At 39.3% G+C, this 15,327-nt stretch overlaps 1 protein-coding gene across 12 annotated transcripts in view; it reads right to left on the minus strand.

The window, feature by feature from the left end:
* UNC80 (unc-80 subunit of NALCN channel complex) overlaps window positions 1-15,076 on the minus strand; it is a 230,940-nt gene extending 215,864 nt beyond the window's left edge. For 10 of the 12 annotated variants that reach the window (XM_078450930.2, XM_078450929.2, XM_078450927.2 and 7 more), the window contains exons 1-4: window positions 14,455-15,076; window positions 13,440-13,488; window positions 10,412-10,568; window positions 9,201-9,502 (exon numbers count right to left, since the gene is read on the minus strand). In XM_078450930.2, coding sequence (XP_078307056.1) covers window positions 9,201-9,502; window positions 10,412-10,568; window positions 13,440-13,488; window positions 14,455-15,050 — 1,104 coding nt within the window. In that variant the 5' untranslated portion in view covers window positions 15,051-15,076. The remainder of the gene's footprint in view (window positions 1-9,200; window positions 9,503-10,411; window positions 10,569-13,439; window positions 13,489-14,454) is intronic. The other 2 variants (XM_078450933.2, XM_078450932.2) reach the window with 1 other exon arrangement.
* Window positions 15,077-15,327: the final 251 nt, after the last annotated feature.

Here is a 15,327-nt window from a genome sequence, read left to right on the forward strand (position 1 = left end):
ATATCATTCACAAGATTATTGTCAAGGTACGTTGGGTTGATCTTCTAGACCTTCTTCCATCACTCAGATGAGTGTTTCTAGGGTAAACCAATAGCCCTGTTATCATCACAATTACTATGGAAACCACAGTGGTGTGCTTTTGGCAACATTAAAAATTAAAATGCAGCTTTGGGCAAATCATGAAACACAATTACTGTTTTGTGTTAGCAGTGATCAAGGCCTGTTTATTTTAAGAGTCTCGACAGATCTCTTGTGGTTATTGTTGTTATTCCTCTTAAGTATTTAATTGTCCTTCTCTTTCCCTCTTAAATCAATATTCTCAGATATTGGCTATTTTGACTTGTTAATTCTCCAATCCATCTCTTGTTTTTGCATTTCATATAACCAGGAACATATATTTAGGCCCTTCTAGTATATTGTTTTGTTATGTTGTTTCTCAACAATCTTTAATCCCTGGAGGGCAGGGATCTATCAGATATCCTCCCTCTTCCATAGCACCCGGCATCATCACAGTGCTTAATACAGTATTAGAAACTAGGTGCACAATAGGAGCTCAGTAAGTACTTGCTGAGTTGCACAGACCTCACAACTCATACTCATTCAGTCTATCTACAACTTAAGCTCTCTTCCAAGGAGCACATTTTCTGCTTCATTGTTACATCATTTAAAATGCAATCTCATATTATGTAAATAAAAATATATTACATTCTGAAATTACATTTTAAACAACTCAGCCACTGACTGGAATTAAAATAAAAAGTTTAAAAAAATAAATTAACAACCCACTCTCTCAAAAAAACATAGAGATGGAATCAGAGCATGTTATCACAGATTAATGAACACAACCAAGACCTAGAGATTCACTTAGGGCAGTGATTTGCAACCCTAGCTTGCATATTATAATCATCTAGGCAGCTTTGGAGGCCCAGGTGTCACTTCCTCCCCTGCCCAGACCAATTAAATTAGAATCACTCAGTTCTCAGCTGACTTTCATGTGTAGCCATGGTTGAAGACCAATGATCTAGAAGGATAAGATGTAGGAAGAAATTGTAAAAAATAAATAAATAAATAAATAAATAAATAAATAAATAAATAAATAAAATAAAATAAAAGGAAAGTCATCCTGAAAACGGTGAATCACCGTGGCTCAGTGTCAAAGGAAACTTCAGCTAGAAAGGTTGATAAAATCCACACATTGATACAGAAAGGCCTCTTCTGTAAGCTATAGACTAGGATCCTGGCACTACAGCAGTGCCCACAATGGGAAAGCATCTAGAACTCCCTATAGAGGTATTAGGAAAAGCATGTAAAGCACTTGGCCAAATTCAGTCAACATTCATTCTACAAATATTTGTAGACCACCTACTGCATACCTGCTACTATTCTAAGTTCTGGGCTAGAACAGTGAACAATGCATACAAAAATTCCTGCTCTCCTGGTGCAAAAGAGAAGAAAAGCAGGCAAAGGGATGTGTCAGGCAAGGTGTTGATATTTTAGACAGCATGGCCAGGAAAGCCCTTATTGTGAAAGCAGCTTTAAGTAAAAGGATCTGAATGGAATGAAGGAACTGCCAAGTAGATAATTTCAGAAAAAAACATTCCATGAGAAGGAATCAGTAAGTACAAAGGTCCTAAATATGCCTCGTGTGTTGAGAAACAGCCAGGAGACTCTGTGTCTAGAGTCAGGTAAATGGCAGAAGAGTAGAAGAAAAAGAAAATAAGGTCAAAGAAGTCATTGAGTTCCAAATAATACAGGGCCTGATAGGTCATACTAAGAGCTTCAGCAGTCACTAAGATGGGGAACCACTGGAGGGTTCTCAGTAGTGGTATGACATTACTGGATGTACGTTTGATACGATTACTGAGGCTATTAAGAATAGTTTGAGAAAGGGTAAGGGTGGAAAGAGAGTCTGTTTAGGAAGGGTAGAAGATGATTAGAGGAGGGTGTTGGTAGGGGGCAAAATGAGAATGGTAGATTCTGGATACATTTTGAAAATATAGTCTACAGAACTGACTGGAAGTGGAAGGTGAGAGAAAGAGGTGTCAAAGATTTTTGGCTTTGACAAAGATAGGCAAGATGAAGAAATAGCAGGTTGGGGGATATCGGGAGCCTAGTTTCAGACATGTTAAATTTGAGATACCTGTTAGACATTCAACTAGAGATACTGAATAAGCAGCTTGACAGGAGGGTCTGAAGTTAAGGGAACCTAGTATTATGTGTGGTGTTAGATACAGCAAGCAGGGGATTAAACGTAAGCAAAGCTTATCTGATTTGTCTCCAGAAATGCAGGAAGTCAAATCTCAATTGACCTGGTTTTTATACCTTTGGAACTCCATCCTTTTCCATGTTCCTCATAAGTAATCTTGGCACAAATAAAACTCTAGTGGACACTACATCAGAAGGTAAGTCCTCTTATACTGAAACACTGGCCTTTAACATTGTCTCAATTGATTCACTCACTGATAGTTACTGTCATTATTTTATCTGATATATTTCCAACTAGATTGTATATTTATGGAGACACATTGAGATTTCCTTCTGTACATTTCTCCTTGAGCATCAATACATACTTGTTGATTAATGGAGCATAGTTTACATTCCAAAAATAGCACCAATTAAATCTAATCATTCTTCAGACTTGAACACTTGCAAAATATATGGCCTCCTCTTATGTTGCTATGTTCCTTTGCAAGTCCTTTTAAATTGGCTGAATGCATAAATTCTGGGACTCTAATTTTTCTTCTGGAGTCCCCATTTGTGGGTCATCTAATGCTATGAATACACATATGGCCAGAAAGTTGATAGCTGGAAAAGACAGTATCATTCAAACAGCTGTGGGCATGTAGTCTAGTAAGGTCCTTAGAAAAACCAGAAGACATAGACACCGGCAGAGTCAAAATCCCCACATTTCAGATGCATTTTTTACTTTCACTGAAAGCCTGTTCCATGATAGCATGAAACTATTCTAAATATGCTTACTAGTAGTTTAGAGAAATCGAATTTAAAAATTATTCTTATCTTAAATTTCATTTTAAAGTTGTTTACTTCACACATACAGATTTTATAAAAACCTCCTTAAGGGCTTGGATTTTGTTTTATTCACTGCTGAATAAAGCACTCTTAAGAGTGCCTATCAAAGAGTAGGCACTCAACAAATATTTATTGGAGGCATAATTGAATATGATCAGATCATGACATCCCATTTAAATTCCTTAGTTGTAATAAATACTCAGCATTTTTCACTAATAAAATTAAATCTAGCTGAAAATAATATATTTGACAGAATTTTTAGATTATTGGTTTCATGTAATATATTTGAGGCAGTTATAAATTAAAATCACAGAATCAATGTACAGAAATCTGTTGCATTTCTATATACTGGTAACGAAGCAACAGAAACATAAGTTAAGATAATAATCTCATTTACAATTGCACCCAAAATAATAAAGTATCTAGGAATAAACTTAAGCAAAGAAGTGAAAATCTTGTACCCTGAAAACTATAAAACACTGATGAAAGAAAATGAAGACGATACCAAAAAATGGAAAGACATTCCATGCTTACAGATTGGAAGAATAAATACTGTTAAAATGTCTATATTACCCAAAGCAATCTACACATTTAATGCAATCTCTGCAAAATATCAATAGCATTTTTCACAGAACTGGAACAAACAAAATTGGTCCTAAAATTTGTATGGGACCACAGAAGACACTGAATAGCCAAAGCAACCTTGAAAAGATTGAAAAAGAAAAAGAAAAAACAAAACTGGAGGCATCGCAATTCCAGGCTTCAAGTTATACTACAAAGCTATAGCATTCAAACTGGCACAAAAATAGAGACACAGATCAATGGAACAGTATAGAAAACCCAGAAAGAAACCCACAATTATATGGTCAATTAATCTTTGACAGAGGAGGAAAGAATATGCAATGAGAATAAGACAGTCTCTTCAACAAATGACATTGGGAAAACTAGAGAGCTACATGCAAAGGAACGAAACTGGACCACTTTCTTACATATACACAAAAATAAACCCAAAATGGATTAATGACCAAAATGGATTAAGGATCTGAAACATTAAAAGTCCTAGAAGAAAGCACAAGCAGCAATTTCTCTGACATCAGGCATAGCAACATTTTTCTAGACATGTCTCCTGAGGCAAGAGAAATAAAAGCAAAAACAAACTATTGGGACTACATCAAAATAAAAAGCTTCTACACAGTGAAGGAAACAACCAACAAACTAAAAGGTCACCTACTGAGTGGGAGAAGATATTTGCAAATAACATATCCAATAAAGGGTTAGTATCCAAAAATATAAAGAACTTATTAAACTCAACACCCATAAAATAAGCAATCTAATTAAAAAGTAGGCAGAAGACATAAACAGACATTTCTCCAAAGACATCCAGATGGTCAACAGACACATGAAAAGATGCTCAACATCACTAATCATCAGGGAAATGCAAATCAAGACTACAGTGAGATGTCACTTCACACTTGCCAGAATGGTTAAAATAAAAAGCACAAGAAATAAGTGTTGGAGAGGATGTGGATGAAAAGGAACCTTCTTACACTATTGGTAAATATGCAAACTGGTGCAGCTGCTGTGGAAAACGTATGGAGGTTGCTTAAAAAGTTAAAAATAGAACTACCCTATGACCCAGTAATTGTACTACTGGGTATTTACCCCAAAAATACAAAATACTAATTCAAAGGGATACATGCACCCCTACATTTTTGCAGAATTATTTACAAATTTACAATAGCCAGGTTATGGAAGCAGCCCAAGTGTCCATCAATAGATGAAGGGATAAAGAAGATGTGATATATACAGTGGAATATTATTCAGCCATAAAAGAGAATAAAATCTTACCATGTGCTATGACATGGGTGGAGCCAGAGAATATAACGCTAAGTGAAATAAGTAAGAGAAAGACAAATTCCCTATGATTTCACACATATGTGTAATTTAAGAAACAAAACAAATGAGCAAAGGAAAAAAAAAAGAGAGATAAACCAAGAAACCGACTCTTAACTGTAGAGAACAAACTGATGGTTACCAGAGGGAAGGTGGGTGGGGGAAGAGGTGAAATAGGTGATGGGGATTAAGGAGTACACTTGTTGTGATGAGTATTGAGTGATGTATGGAATTGTTGAATCACTATATTGTATACCCGAAACCTATGTAACAGTGTATGTTAACCATACTAGAATTAAATAAAAACTTAATTAAAATAATAGAAAAATGTGCATTGAGTTGATTATACACTGTCTTACAAAAGGATGAGTCATTTATATTAGATTTATTTGCTGATTAATGAATTAATGCACCCAATAAATATTGATTAGATACCTACAGAATTGCGATACTCTGTTAGCTATTCAGAGTACAGTGATAACTCCCCACCCTCAAACCATTGAGATTCTAATGGGAGAGATTGACACATAAAGAAATAATGATAATAAATTAAAAATAAAAATAAAAATCTGTGTAGAATATTATAACGATAGAGGAAGAGAGGGATGGATCTTAAATGAAATTGGGAAGGATATGTAGGAGTTTTCTAGGCAGAAGAGAAGGGCATGAGAACATTCTAGGGTATTGGACCAGGATGAGAATAGGCCTGGGAAAAAAGCATGTTATGTTCTTGGGGAGACTCCAAACAGTTGGAGCTCATAGACAGAAGTATACAGGCAGGTCACGGAGGGCCCAGTTACCAGACTAAAGAGCTGGAGTTTCACTGGCTGTAGGATAAGAAATTAACAAATTATTTTAAGCATGTCGGTGACTTGGTCAGATCTACATAGATTGCTTTAGTGTTGAAGTTGGATTTTATGAGACAAGCCAGAAAACTGTGAATCCAGTTAGAAAGTGACCTCAATTGGATTTCAGCCTCCCCCACTTCCTGCAGCACCATGTCCTATAAAAGCCTTAACCTACAACACTGTCTGTATAAGTGCTGACTGGCTACTTGAGGGAGTAAAGTCAAGAAAAGGACTGACACGTGGGGCAGCACACAGGGGTTGGGGACTACAACTTTGTAGAAACACCAGTCTGGATGGTTGTGTGGTTTTCCCCCGGAGGAGCATGCAGGTATCTGGGGGCAGGGATAGAAAAAGTGGATTTTAGTCATGACCTGGGGTTGGAATTTTGAAGGGCGAATGCAAAGGAAGGATAGGGAAAAGGGACATTAATGGTGCTGGTGAGGAGCAGTTCACATGGGTGCACAATGGCTAGGAAAGTAGGGACAGACAGGGTCTGATAACCAGCAGGGAAATGAAAGACCTAAGGTAGTGATTTTCAATCAGGGGCAATTCTCACCCCCTGCGCACCCACTGGGGACATTTGGCAATGTAAGGAGTCATTTGTGGCTGTCGCAACTCAGAGGGAGGAGGTGCTACTGGCATCTGGTGACTAGGGGCCAGAAATGCTACTGATATCCTACACTGCACAGGATGATGTCTTACAAGAAAGAATTACCTGGAACCAAATGCTAACAATGCCAAGGCTGGGAAACCCTGATCCAGGGCCTGTACATTTCCTAAATATGTTTTAAAAAGCAAACACCTCACTCAGAAGGAAAAGGCCTTATGGAGAATTTATTGACTTATTAATATTTTTTATTCCCTATAGCATCTGGAATAATATTTCCTTCATAGCAATAATAAAATGATGAAATAATAATATGCTAGTAATGACAGCTAATAATAATTGTTTATTACGATTTAATCGCTGTACAGTGTTTTATATGCCTCATCTTATTCCCTTATAAATGCTCCAATTACTTTCTTATAAATACCCCAGGCCATAAGTAAAACTTGAGGGTTTTGAGTCAGAAACTATCCGGAAGTCTCCCCTGAAAGAGGATCTGGCTCCCTTCCTGCTAATAATACAAAATACTAATGGCAAGAAAATGCCGAGCACTAAAAGCAACTAACCATGTGTTAATGCCTTTTCGTGTGTAATGTGGAGCACTGTCGTAGGTTTAATCACGAGGCCCCATAAAACTATTCTTACTCGGGAAAACGGAGGCTTCAAGAAGCCGATTGCTCAAAGTCGTAGAGTAGGAAGCAACAAGCACTGGATTCAAATGCGGGCTTGGACTTGGACTCTCAGCCTTGTCTTCAGATAACATCACAGCCACTCCTGTCACCTCTACACTTGCACATTTTTTAGTCCAGGGGCTATTTCTCCACAGATAGTCACCGCTATGGGCTATCAGTTTTTCAAGAAGCCTTCTTTCCTGTCTTCTCCATTTTAAGGACTATGTACCTACATATAATTGCTACTCTTGGCACCTGGATCAGCTTCTGATAATATGTTGGGTCTACTCAGTGAGTCAGTTGTTAAATATTTATTGGGCACCTCATTATTAGACCATACAGTGTGACCTGGATGGTCAGTGTCCCTTTGCTCAAGAACTCTGTTCTAGGAGGGTGATGGGCAAGAAACATGAAAACAACCACAGAAAATAATTTCAGGTACTGATAAGTACTAAGAGGGGAAAAAAAAGTACAGTCATGTGCTAATGACACTAAGGTAGCCAGGAAAATTCGTTTTGAAGTGATGACATGTGAGTTGTGAGTGAATTGATAAGAAGGTCACGGCCATATGAAAATTTAGGGGATGAGGGGGAGGGTAAATGTTTCCAACAGAAGGAAAAACCAGTGCCGGACTTGAAAGCAAGAATGAGTTTGAGGGTGAGCCTCAAGTGAGCTCAGAGGTTAGTGAACGAGAAAAAGGCTATTGATATGGAGGGAGATGAGGCTGAGAAGGTGGGCAGGGGCCTAGACCTGCAGGTCCCATAGGCCAGGGGATGGTCTCAATTACAGTAATGCTTTTTAGTAAATGTACCCATCATAAAAGACTTTTTAAAATGGAAAGCCAACGTTTTTAAAGCAGCAATTTAATTTGATTTTACAACATTTAAAATTTTTAGTATGTCTCATGGGAAATGTGGCCAGTGCATGCAAAGCAGTTTGGGAAGTTACAGGTAATTTCAGTTCTACTCCTAGCAGCAATTGGACAGAGTCAAGTGAAAGTGAATTTTAACTAAAACTAAAATGAGTGAAGACTCACTAGTTCATTCTCCTTATAGTGATTGTTAGTGGTCTCACAATCACCTACATATACATACACATACACACACACACACACACACACACACACACACACACACACACAACTTGGAACACCCATTCATCAGGATCCTAATATTCTATTAAAGAACATTTGAGTATATTATTTTCTTCCTAACTCTTAACATAGCCCTCAGATGGAATTTATTCATCCACAGAAATAACAAATAGATCTTGATTTCTCTCCATGTGTTGGAAACGTACTGTGTCTTCACATATATTCACCTTGTGTTAGAGATATCCACAACTGTGTGCAGTGGAGGATCTGAGACGTTAAGTAATATCACCAAGATCACACAGCTAGAGAGTGGTGGCACAGTAATTTCAAATGATAATCTTTTTCAGATCCAAGGGATACTTGTATATAATTGTATTTTAATACAATTGGTTTCCATGTAATCCTATGTTTTGGATTTTATGCTTTAAGAAATATTTTGAAAAGCAATTCTCACCTTGTATCACACTGTCAAAAAATCCACAGTATATAAAACACTTAAAACTTCTGCTCTAGATCTGCATTATAATAGAGATAGCTACAAGGTGCTGTAGAGAAATACAAAGGAGATAGTGACTAAGTCTACATGGGGAGTTTCAGAGGAACAACTTCATGGAAATGATAACACTGAAGTTAAGCTTTGAGGAATCATGAGAAGAACAGAGGAAGGAAAGAGAGCAGAGTGAACAGCAAGGGCATATTCAGGGAATGGCTCCCAGAGCTGGGTCATGACGATACCAGTAGGGACTAGCAAACGACAAATTAAAAAAGAAACTGAAGCTTTGGATCATGCTTGACTTGATATGCCATGTTTAATATTTGGACATTATCTTGGGACAGAAGGAGAACCACTGAAGATTTTTAAGTAGATAAATGATATGCAAAGAATTGTGTTTTTGAAATAATGTCCAGTGGTTTGATATAAAAATAAAGCTCTCCATGTCTTGGCTTGCTGTGAGATCGTATCAAGACCTGGTCAACCAAATATGGAAATATGGAAGCCTCATCTGAAGCCCACCTCACATCTATCCACCCTCAGCCTCATACTAGCCCCTGCTTACCTTGATCCTGTGTACCAGAGGAGCAAACAGAAACACAAAGAGCTCCACGGTAGCCATGGAGTTCTGGAAGATCTTCCTTCGGTTGTTCTCTTCTTCATCATTGGAGCTGCTTTGGCAAGGCTGCCCGGGGGAACCCTGGTTTTCTACCTGGTGGATGAAAGCACTGCTGCTGCCACCCCAGCTGGAGCCATGGTCTGTGCCCCCAAACCGCTCACTGTTGCAGTCCTGGGGGGCCTCCAGGAGCATCCAGTGCAGGGTGTGAAGGAGCTTTGTTTCAGCAACACCGAGTTTATCCTGGTGGCCTGCACGGGGACAACCACAGAGCCGAGTTAAGACCAACTCTGCCACCAGAACAATTGATATCCACTTTGGGTCTGGGAAGAACATCCTTGCTTTGCTCTGTGGCTTGATCTCCTGGGAGACACTGGCATTTCTCTGTACCTCTTACAACCACTGCTGGAAGGGTTCATTCTTGTTTTGGGGCTTTCTAACTGGTTAAAATCCCTACAGAATAATATACTGTCATAGGAATATCACATGTCTTCAGTCATATATATATATGTTATATATATATAATCTCCCCAAATAGGCAGCATAGTGGTTAAGAACATCGGGTCTGAAGGGTCTGAAGATAACGATTACTCTACTTTAGACAGTGTGATCAAGAAATGCCTCTATAAAGGTAACATTTGAGCAGAAACCCAAATTAGGGCAAAGAACTGGATGGAAAAGAGCATGTCGAGAATGTATGCGAACATGGGGTGGATGTTAGGACATATTACCATGTTAGAAAAGCAATCTGTAAAATAATCTAAAAAAGAGGAAGAAATTTTACGCACACGCATGCACATACACTCAGTACTACAAAGTGCAAGGGGTCACTTTGGGAGTTGAGAGGGTAAAGGAGACAAATCTGATTGGGACTCGTCTTGGATGGGTGATAGTCTTTAGCTTCCCTATAATCTTCTAATGCTTAAAAGGAAAATATATTCACATATATTGGAAAATAATTAAAAATTTTAAGGCAAGAGTGACAGTTTCTTTGTTGGTAAGATGGAGATCACGGTGGTATCAATGGGAGGGGGCTTTTGTGAGGATTTAATGAGATCACGTGTGTACAGGGCCTGGGAAAATAGTAGGTGCCCCGTAAATGTCGTTACCATGAGTGTAGATGGTCAGAGGCCATGAAGAAGCAATGCAGAAGAACCAACCTAACTTGTTCCTGTTCGAAAGCAGGGTTGCAGTGCAGTGGAGGACGTGAGGCAAAGCAGCTTGTACCAGCTCCCATCTGGAAATGCTCTGGATGGCTTCAGAGAGGGCTGGAGAAAGGCCATGCAGTTTATTCTCTACCAACACTCGTTCAAAGGACTGTAGATACCAAAAAAAGAAGAAAAAAACATGTAAAATAAGGAATTAGAGATCCTGATTGCTGAGAAAATGGACACCAAGGTACTACAAGATGCAAATCAGTGGATGAGATATTTGAGGGTGCACTCACACAGCATTTCATAGTATATGTTGACATATAATGGTTCCGTGAGAATTTCTTTTTACCCATTTTAGGTTTTTGATTTAAAATACATGACTTGAATTATTAAATGATTTTTCTTTCCACCAAAATAAGCTTCCTCTTAAAAAAAAAAGCGCAACAACACATTTAACTCATGAAATTCTTGGAAGTAATATTTTATAAAATGCTGCTGAGGTATCCAAAGGGTCTGTGACAACTGCAGAACAAAGTAAAATGTCTTTTCTGAAAGTGTTTTGAGGGCAGAATTTATGTCAATTTTCAACAAGCGTTAACTAAGATACAGTTCTTTCAAGAAATTTGATTTTGGGGCCCCTGAATTATTCCATGTCCCTACCGACAACCTGGCACAAGACATTCCTTACCTAATGCCTGTCATTGTAAAAATACTTAATATATCTGTTGAATAAACAAAGAAAGGGAGGGAGAGAAGAAAAAGAAGGGAAATATGCCATAAGTTTTGCTCATTTATTAAATCTTCTGTCTTGTCCAGTGATACTTCCAGAAAGTGAAGCATCCCAGAATAAATGTGACCCACTCAGTTTCTGTTGTGCTTGTTGTTTGGATGAGGAGGACATCGTTATAAGACATTAAGGAAAGTAGAGCTACCAAATATTAAAATAAATTTAATAAATATTCGACTTGTATGAACTGAACCTGATTGCTGCTTCATGCCACAAGTGATCAAGAAAATTGTGGAGGTGTGCTCTAGAGTGATCATAATACAAGTTCCAAGTATTCAAGCTGTATTATTGATATTATTAGGATACCAGAGAAAAAGACACAGCTTAATGGAGAGATTCTTCAAAGAAATCTAATTACTTTTTGACTCAAAAAAGGAAAATAAGGAGTAAAAGAAGAGATACCGTCTTTAAAAAAAAAAAAAAAACTAAATAAAGACAGATCCAAATGCTTTTAAATTCTTCAGCCCTGAGGTATCTAAGTATTCATTAAGTAAAGGGTGAGTATGTTGGGAATCAAAAGATTATAAAGAATTTACGCAGTCTTGTTGAAAACATTTTAGAGGATGAGTTGTATTTTATAATAGCAGAGCACTCTGGGTACTTAATGTTACTTTCTTCTTAAATGTTACTAATATAAGTTTTTTATTATTTTTTCAACCCTGAACATCGTTTTTTATACTTTTATTTATTTACGTGACTTAGTTATTTTATATTGTATGACTATATTAAAAATGTCAGACATATCTTTGCCAAGAACAGGGAAAAGTTAGGATTATTTTAAGCTAGTATAATTGTAAGCGTGATCTATGGAAGGCCCAGAGGTTTTTTAAGTGTCAAATTACCCTACCTTGAGCTAAGTACAACAACAAATTTCATTAAAAGGTCCTTATTAGAAATTTATATTTTAAAAATATCCTTGTGGCAACTTTGAAGTGCAGGTGATACAACAAAACAAATTCCCACTTGAGTGTGTGTACCTGTATGTTTAACTCTCTAGTTGGCTTTCATCATTTAAAAAAAATTTTTTTTATTTATTTTTGAGAGAGATAGAGAGTGGGAGTGAGGGAGGGGCAGAGAGAGAGGGAGAGAGAGAACCCCAAGCAGGCTCCACACCGTCAGCACAGAGCCTGATGCGGGGCTTGATCTCATGAACTGTGAGATCGTGACCTGAGTCGAAATCAAGAGCCGAATGCTTAACCAACAGAGCCACTCAGCACCCTGGATTTCATCATTTTAAAATCCCTAACACATTTCAGAACTCCTTACTATGTAGTCATCTATGTAGTTATTGGCAAATATTCAGGGCAATGTCCAAATGGGTAGGTTTCCACTTTTAGGTTTTAATATATGAAATGTGAAGACCTTTATTTGAGCTCCAAATTTTAATGAAACCCGTGAAAAGTTCACTTGAATTTTGCTTCATGATTTCATGGCTTTTGTTTTCAATTTGTGAAGTGGGAAATTTCAGAGATACGGGATTCCCTTAGAATCTCAGGACAAGTGCACTCTATAGAGTATAAATACTGGTAGCATTACTTTCATAATTATTTTACAGTATCTATTTTCAGACTTACACCAAACATACAAGACATAAAGGTTCAGAATTGCACATTACTTTGTTTGAGTAGTTCATAGGTACTCATCTCATTAGCTTCCACTAGAACAGTCTCTATTTTGTTAAGGATTGGACTTCTTATACTTGCCCTGCAAGGCCCTTCACCACTTGGTTTTCTGTAATCTCTCCACCTTTTCTTCTCCTCCTCTACCCCTATCCCCTCTGGGCTAAGGTCCTTTAGATGTACTGTTCCCCTCTGTTCTCTCCTTACTCATTCCTCCCCCCCTTTTTTTTTCACATCTTTGTCTAAGAGTCACATTAGCAGGTGACCTTACCTATCCACTGCTCTAAACATGGAATCCACCTCCTCCCCCAGCTGCCATTGCCTCCAGTCTGCTTTCTTACTTAATTTTTCCTCATAGTGCTTATCACTATCTGGGCTTATTATGTATTTTACTTATTTGTCAGTGGCTTGACTTCCTCCCACCAGAATGCAAACTCTGTGTTTTGATTATTGCTCTGTCCCGTCATGTGGAACTATGCCTAGTACATAGTAGGTGCTCAATAATATTTACTGAGTGAATTAATACACGGAGTGAATCTATATAGTCAGTACAATTTAATGCCTTTCTTTGGGTTGAAATTGCCACACAGAATATGGAAATAATCATTAAATGGTGAATATCACATACCACACATGAGGCTTCATATTGTTTCCCCAGTTTAGGCCTCAAAAATGCACTGAAAAATTAATAGAGATATTTGTTATAAGTAAAAATGATTAGCATCTTTATGACATTTTTTTTTCAACGAATAAAACATGGTTCTATGAAACTCAAATCTCATGCCTCCCTATAGCCTGTTAATGAGCAGGTGTTGAACAGCTGACGACATTTGCTTTTACATGTGTAATTACATATATGAAAGAGATGTGGCTCTCCACATTTTCTGTATCCACTCTTATTCTGAAGACTTCTACCTAACCAGATTCTAAATTGTCAATGGTCAGGAGTGGTGTATTACTCATGTATATAATTATATTAAAAACTAAAAATGAACACAGTTTGTGGGCTATGATTTCCAGAATCTAATTTGTTATTTGGTACATTTCCAAAATAATAATACTGATAATAATAATACTACTACTAATAACAATAATAATGGAAATCTTGTTTCCTGTTTATTGGAATAGGTTTCGGGTCTTTCCAGGAAAAAATAAAATTATAAAATATCCTCCTTCTCAGGGTCTTGAACCAGGAAGACTACATTGGCTGAATCCGAGGAAAAATGGTTAACAAGTGGGCACAGCAGATATTCGCCAAACAGGAGCTGGAAAAACAACAGGTCACCGGCCTGGAATTACAGCAGGAGATGGAGGGGCAATTGGACGCAAGAGCACAACCAGTCATAATTATCTTCCCTAGTTCCCCGCCCCCTCTTCCTAGGCTTTCTGCCCTCCCACCCTCTAAATAATGTATATATTTATTCAACTGCCAATCTGCTTGTCGCCAAACTTCACGGAAATATTTTTAAAATGCGTGTTTTTAAGCAGGTGCTGAGGGCTTGCTTTCCAGCCCCAGAGAGGGAGCTGCAGGCTGTGGCGCGGCCTCAGCAGCAGTGGCAGCAGTGGCAGTGGCGGTGACCCAGGCGGCCCCAGGAGCGCCCCCAGCCCAGGGCGGCCCGCGGCGCGCCCTCTGCGCCCCTCACCTGGTTTGCCGCCACAGGAAGGTCTGGATGGGCAGGGGGATGCCGCGGCCGCTGTCCTGCTCCTGGCCTTCGGAGCTCTTCCTCTTCACCATGATGGTGGCTCCTGGGAGTCCTACTGCAGGACCCAGCGCTGGCTCCTCGCTAGCCGCCGCCTCCTCCTCCTCCTCCTCCCGCTGCTCTCCCCAACTCTCATCCCCTCCTTCCCCGAGGCAGAGCCGGCTCTCTCCGCCCTGATCCCCCGTCCCTCTCTCCTTCCCCCACCCCTCCCCGCGCGTGGAACATGGCTGCGGGAGGAGGGGAGGGCTGGAGGAGCCGCGGAGCGAGGAGGGGGGCGCTCGGAGGAGCTGTCCGCCTCGCCGCCCCCGCGCCCGCTCCTTGCTTTCAGTACCACCCACTGTGGACAGCGGCCCGCGCCGGACAGCCCGGCGGGAGAGCAGAGCAGGGGACAGGCTGAACGGCAGCGGGATGGTCCAAAAGATCCACGCTCCGCATTGCACGCTGATCCCCTCGCGCCTCTTCAAGCCCCAGGATTCGGCTTCCTTCCCTCCGAGCTGCACCCCAGGAGTGTCCCCTGTCCTGCTTCCCAACCTCAGCATCCAAAGAATTGTCACGGTCTGGGGAGGAGGAGCTTTCGGAAACCGCAGAACAGTCACTAACACTGGCATCATTCGCACCTCAAGCAAGGAGGTCAGGAGTCCACCCTTGGGTTTTAGCAGAAAGAGCACATGAAAATTATTAGGAGTGTAAACAAGGAAGGGATTAAGCTTGGCAAGACCGGGAAAGCTTGAAAGTTTTCTGATGTGAGAAATTATTTTAAAATGGTAACCACAGGAAATTAACCTTGCTCATTTTGCTAAAGCAGGAATATCCCCA

The sequence above is a fragment of the Panthera onca genome, chromosome C1, assembly GCF_046562875.1.
Source record: "Panthera onca isolate mPanOnc1 chromosome C1, mPanOnc1 haplotype 2, whole genome shotgun sequence".
In the NCBI taxonomy this organism is placed as follows: Eukaryota; Metazoa; Chordata; class Mammalia; order Carnivora; family Felidae; genus Panthera; species Panthera onca.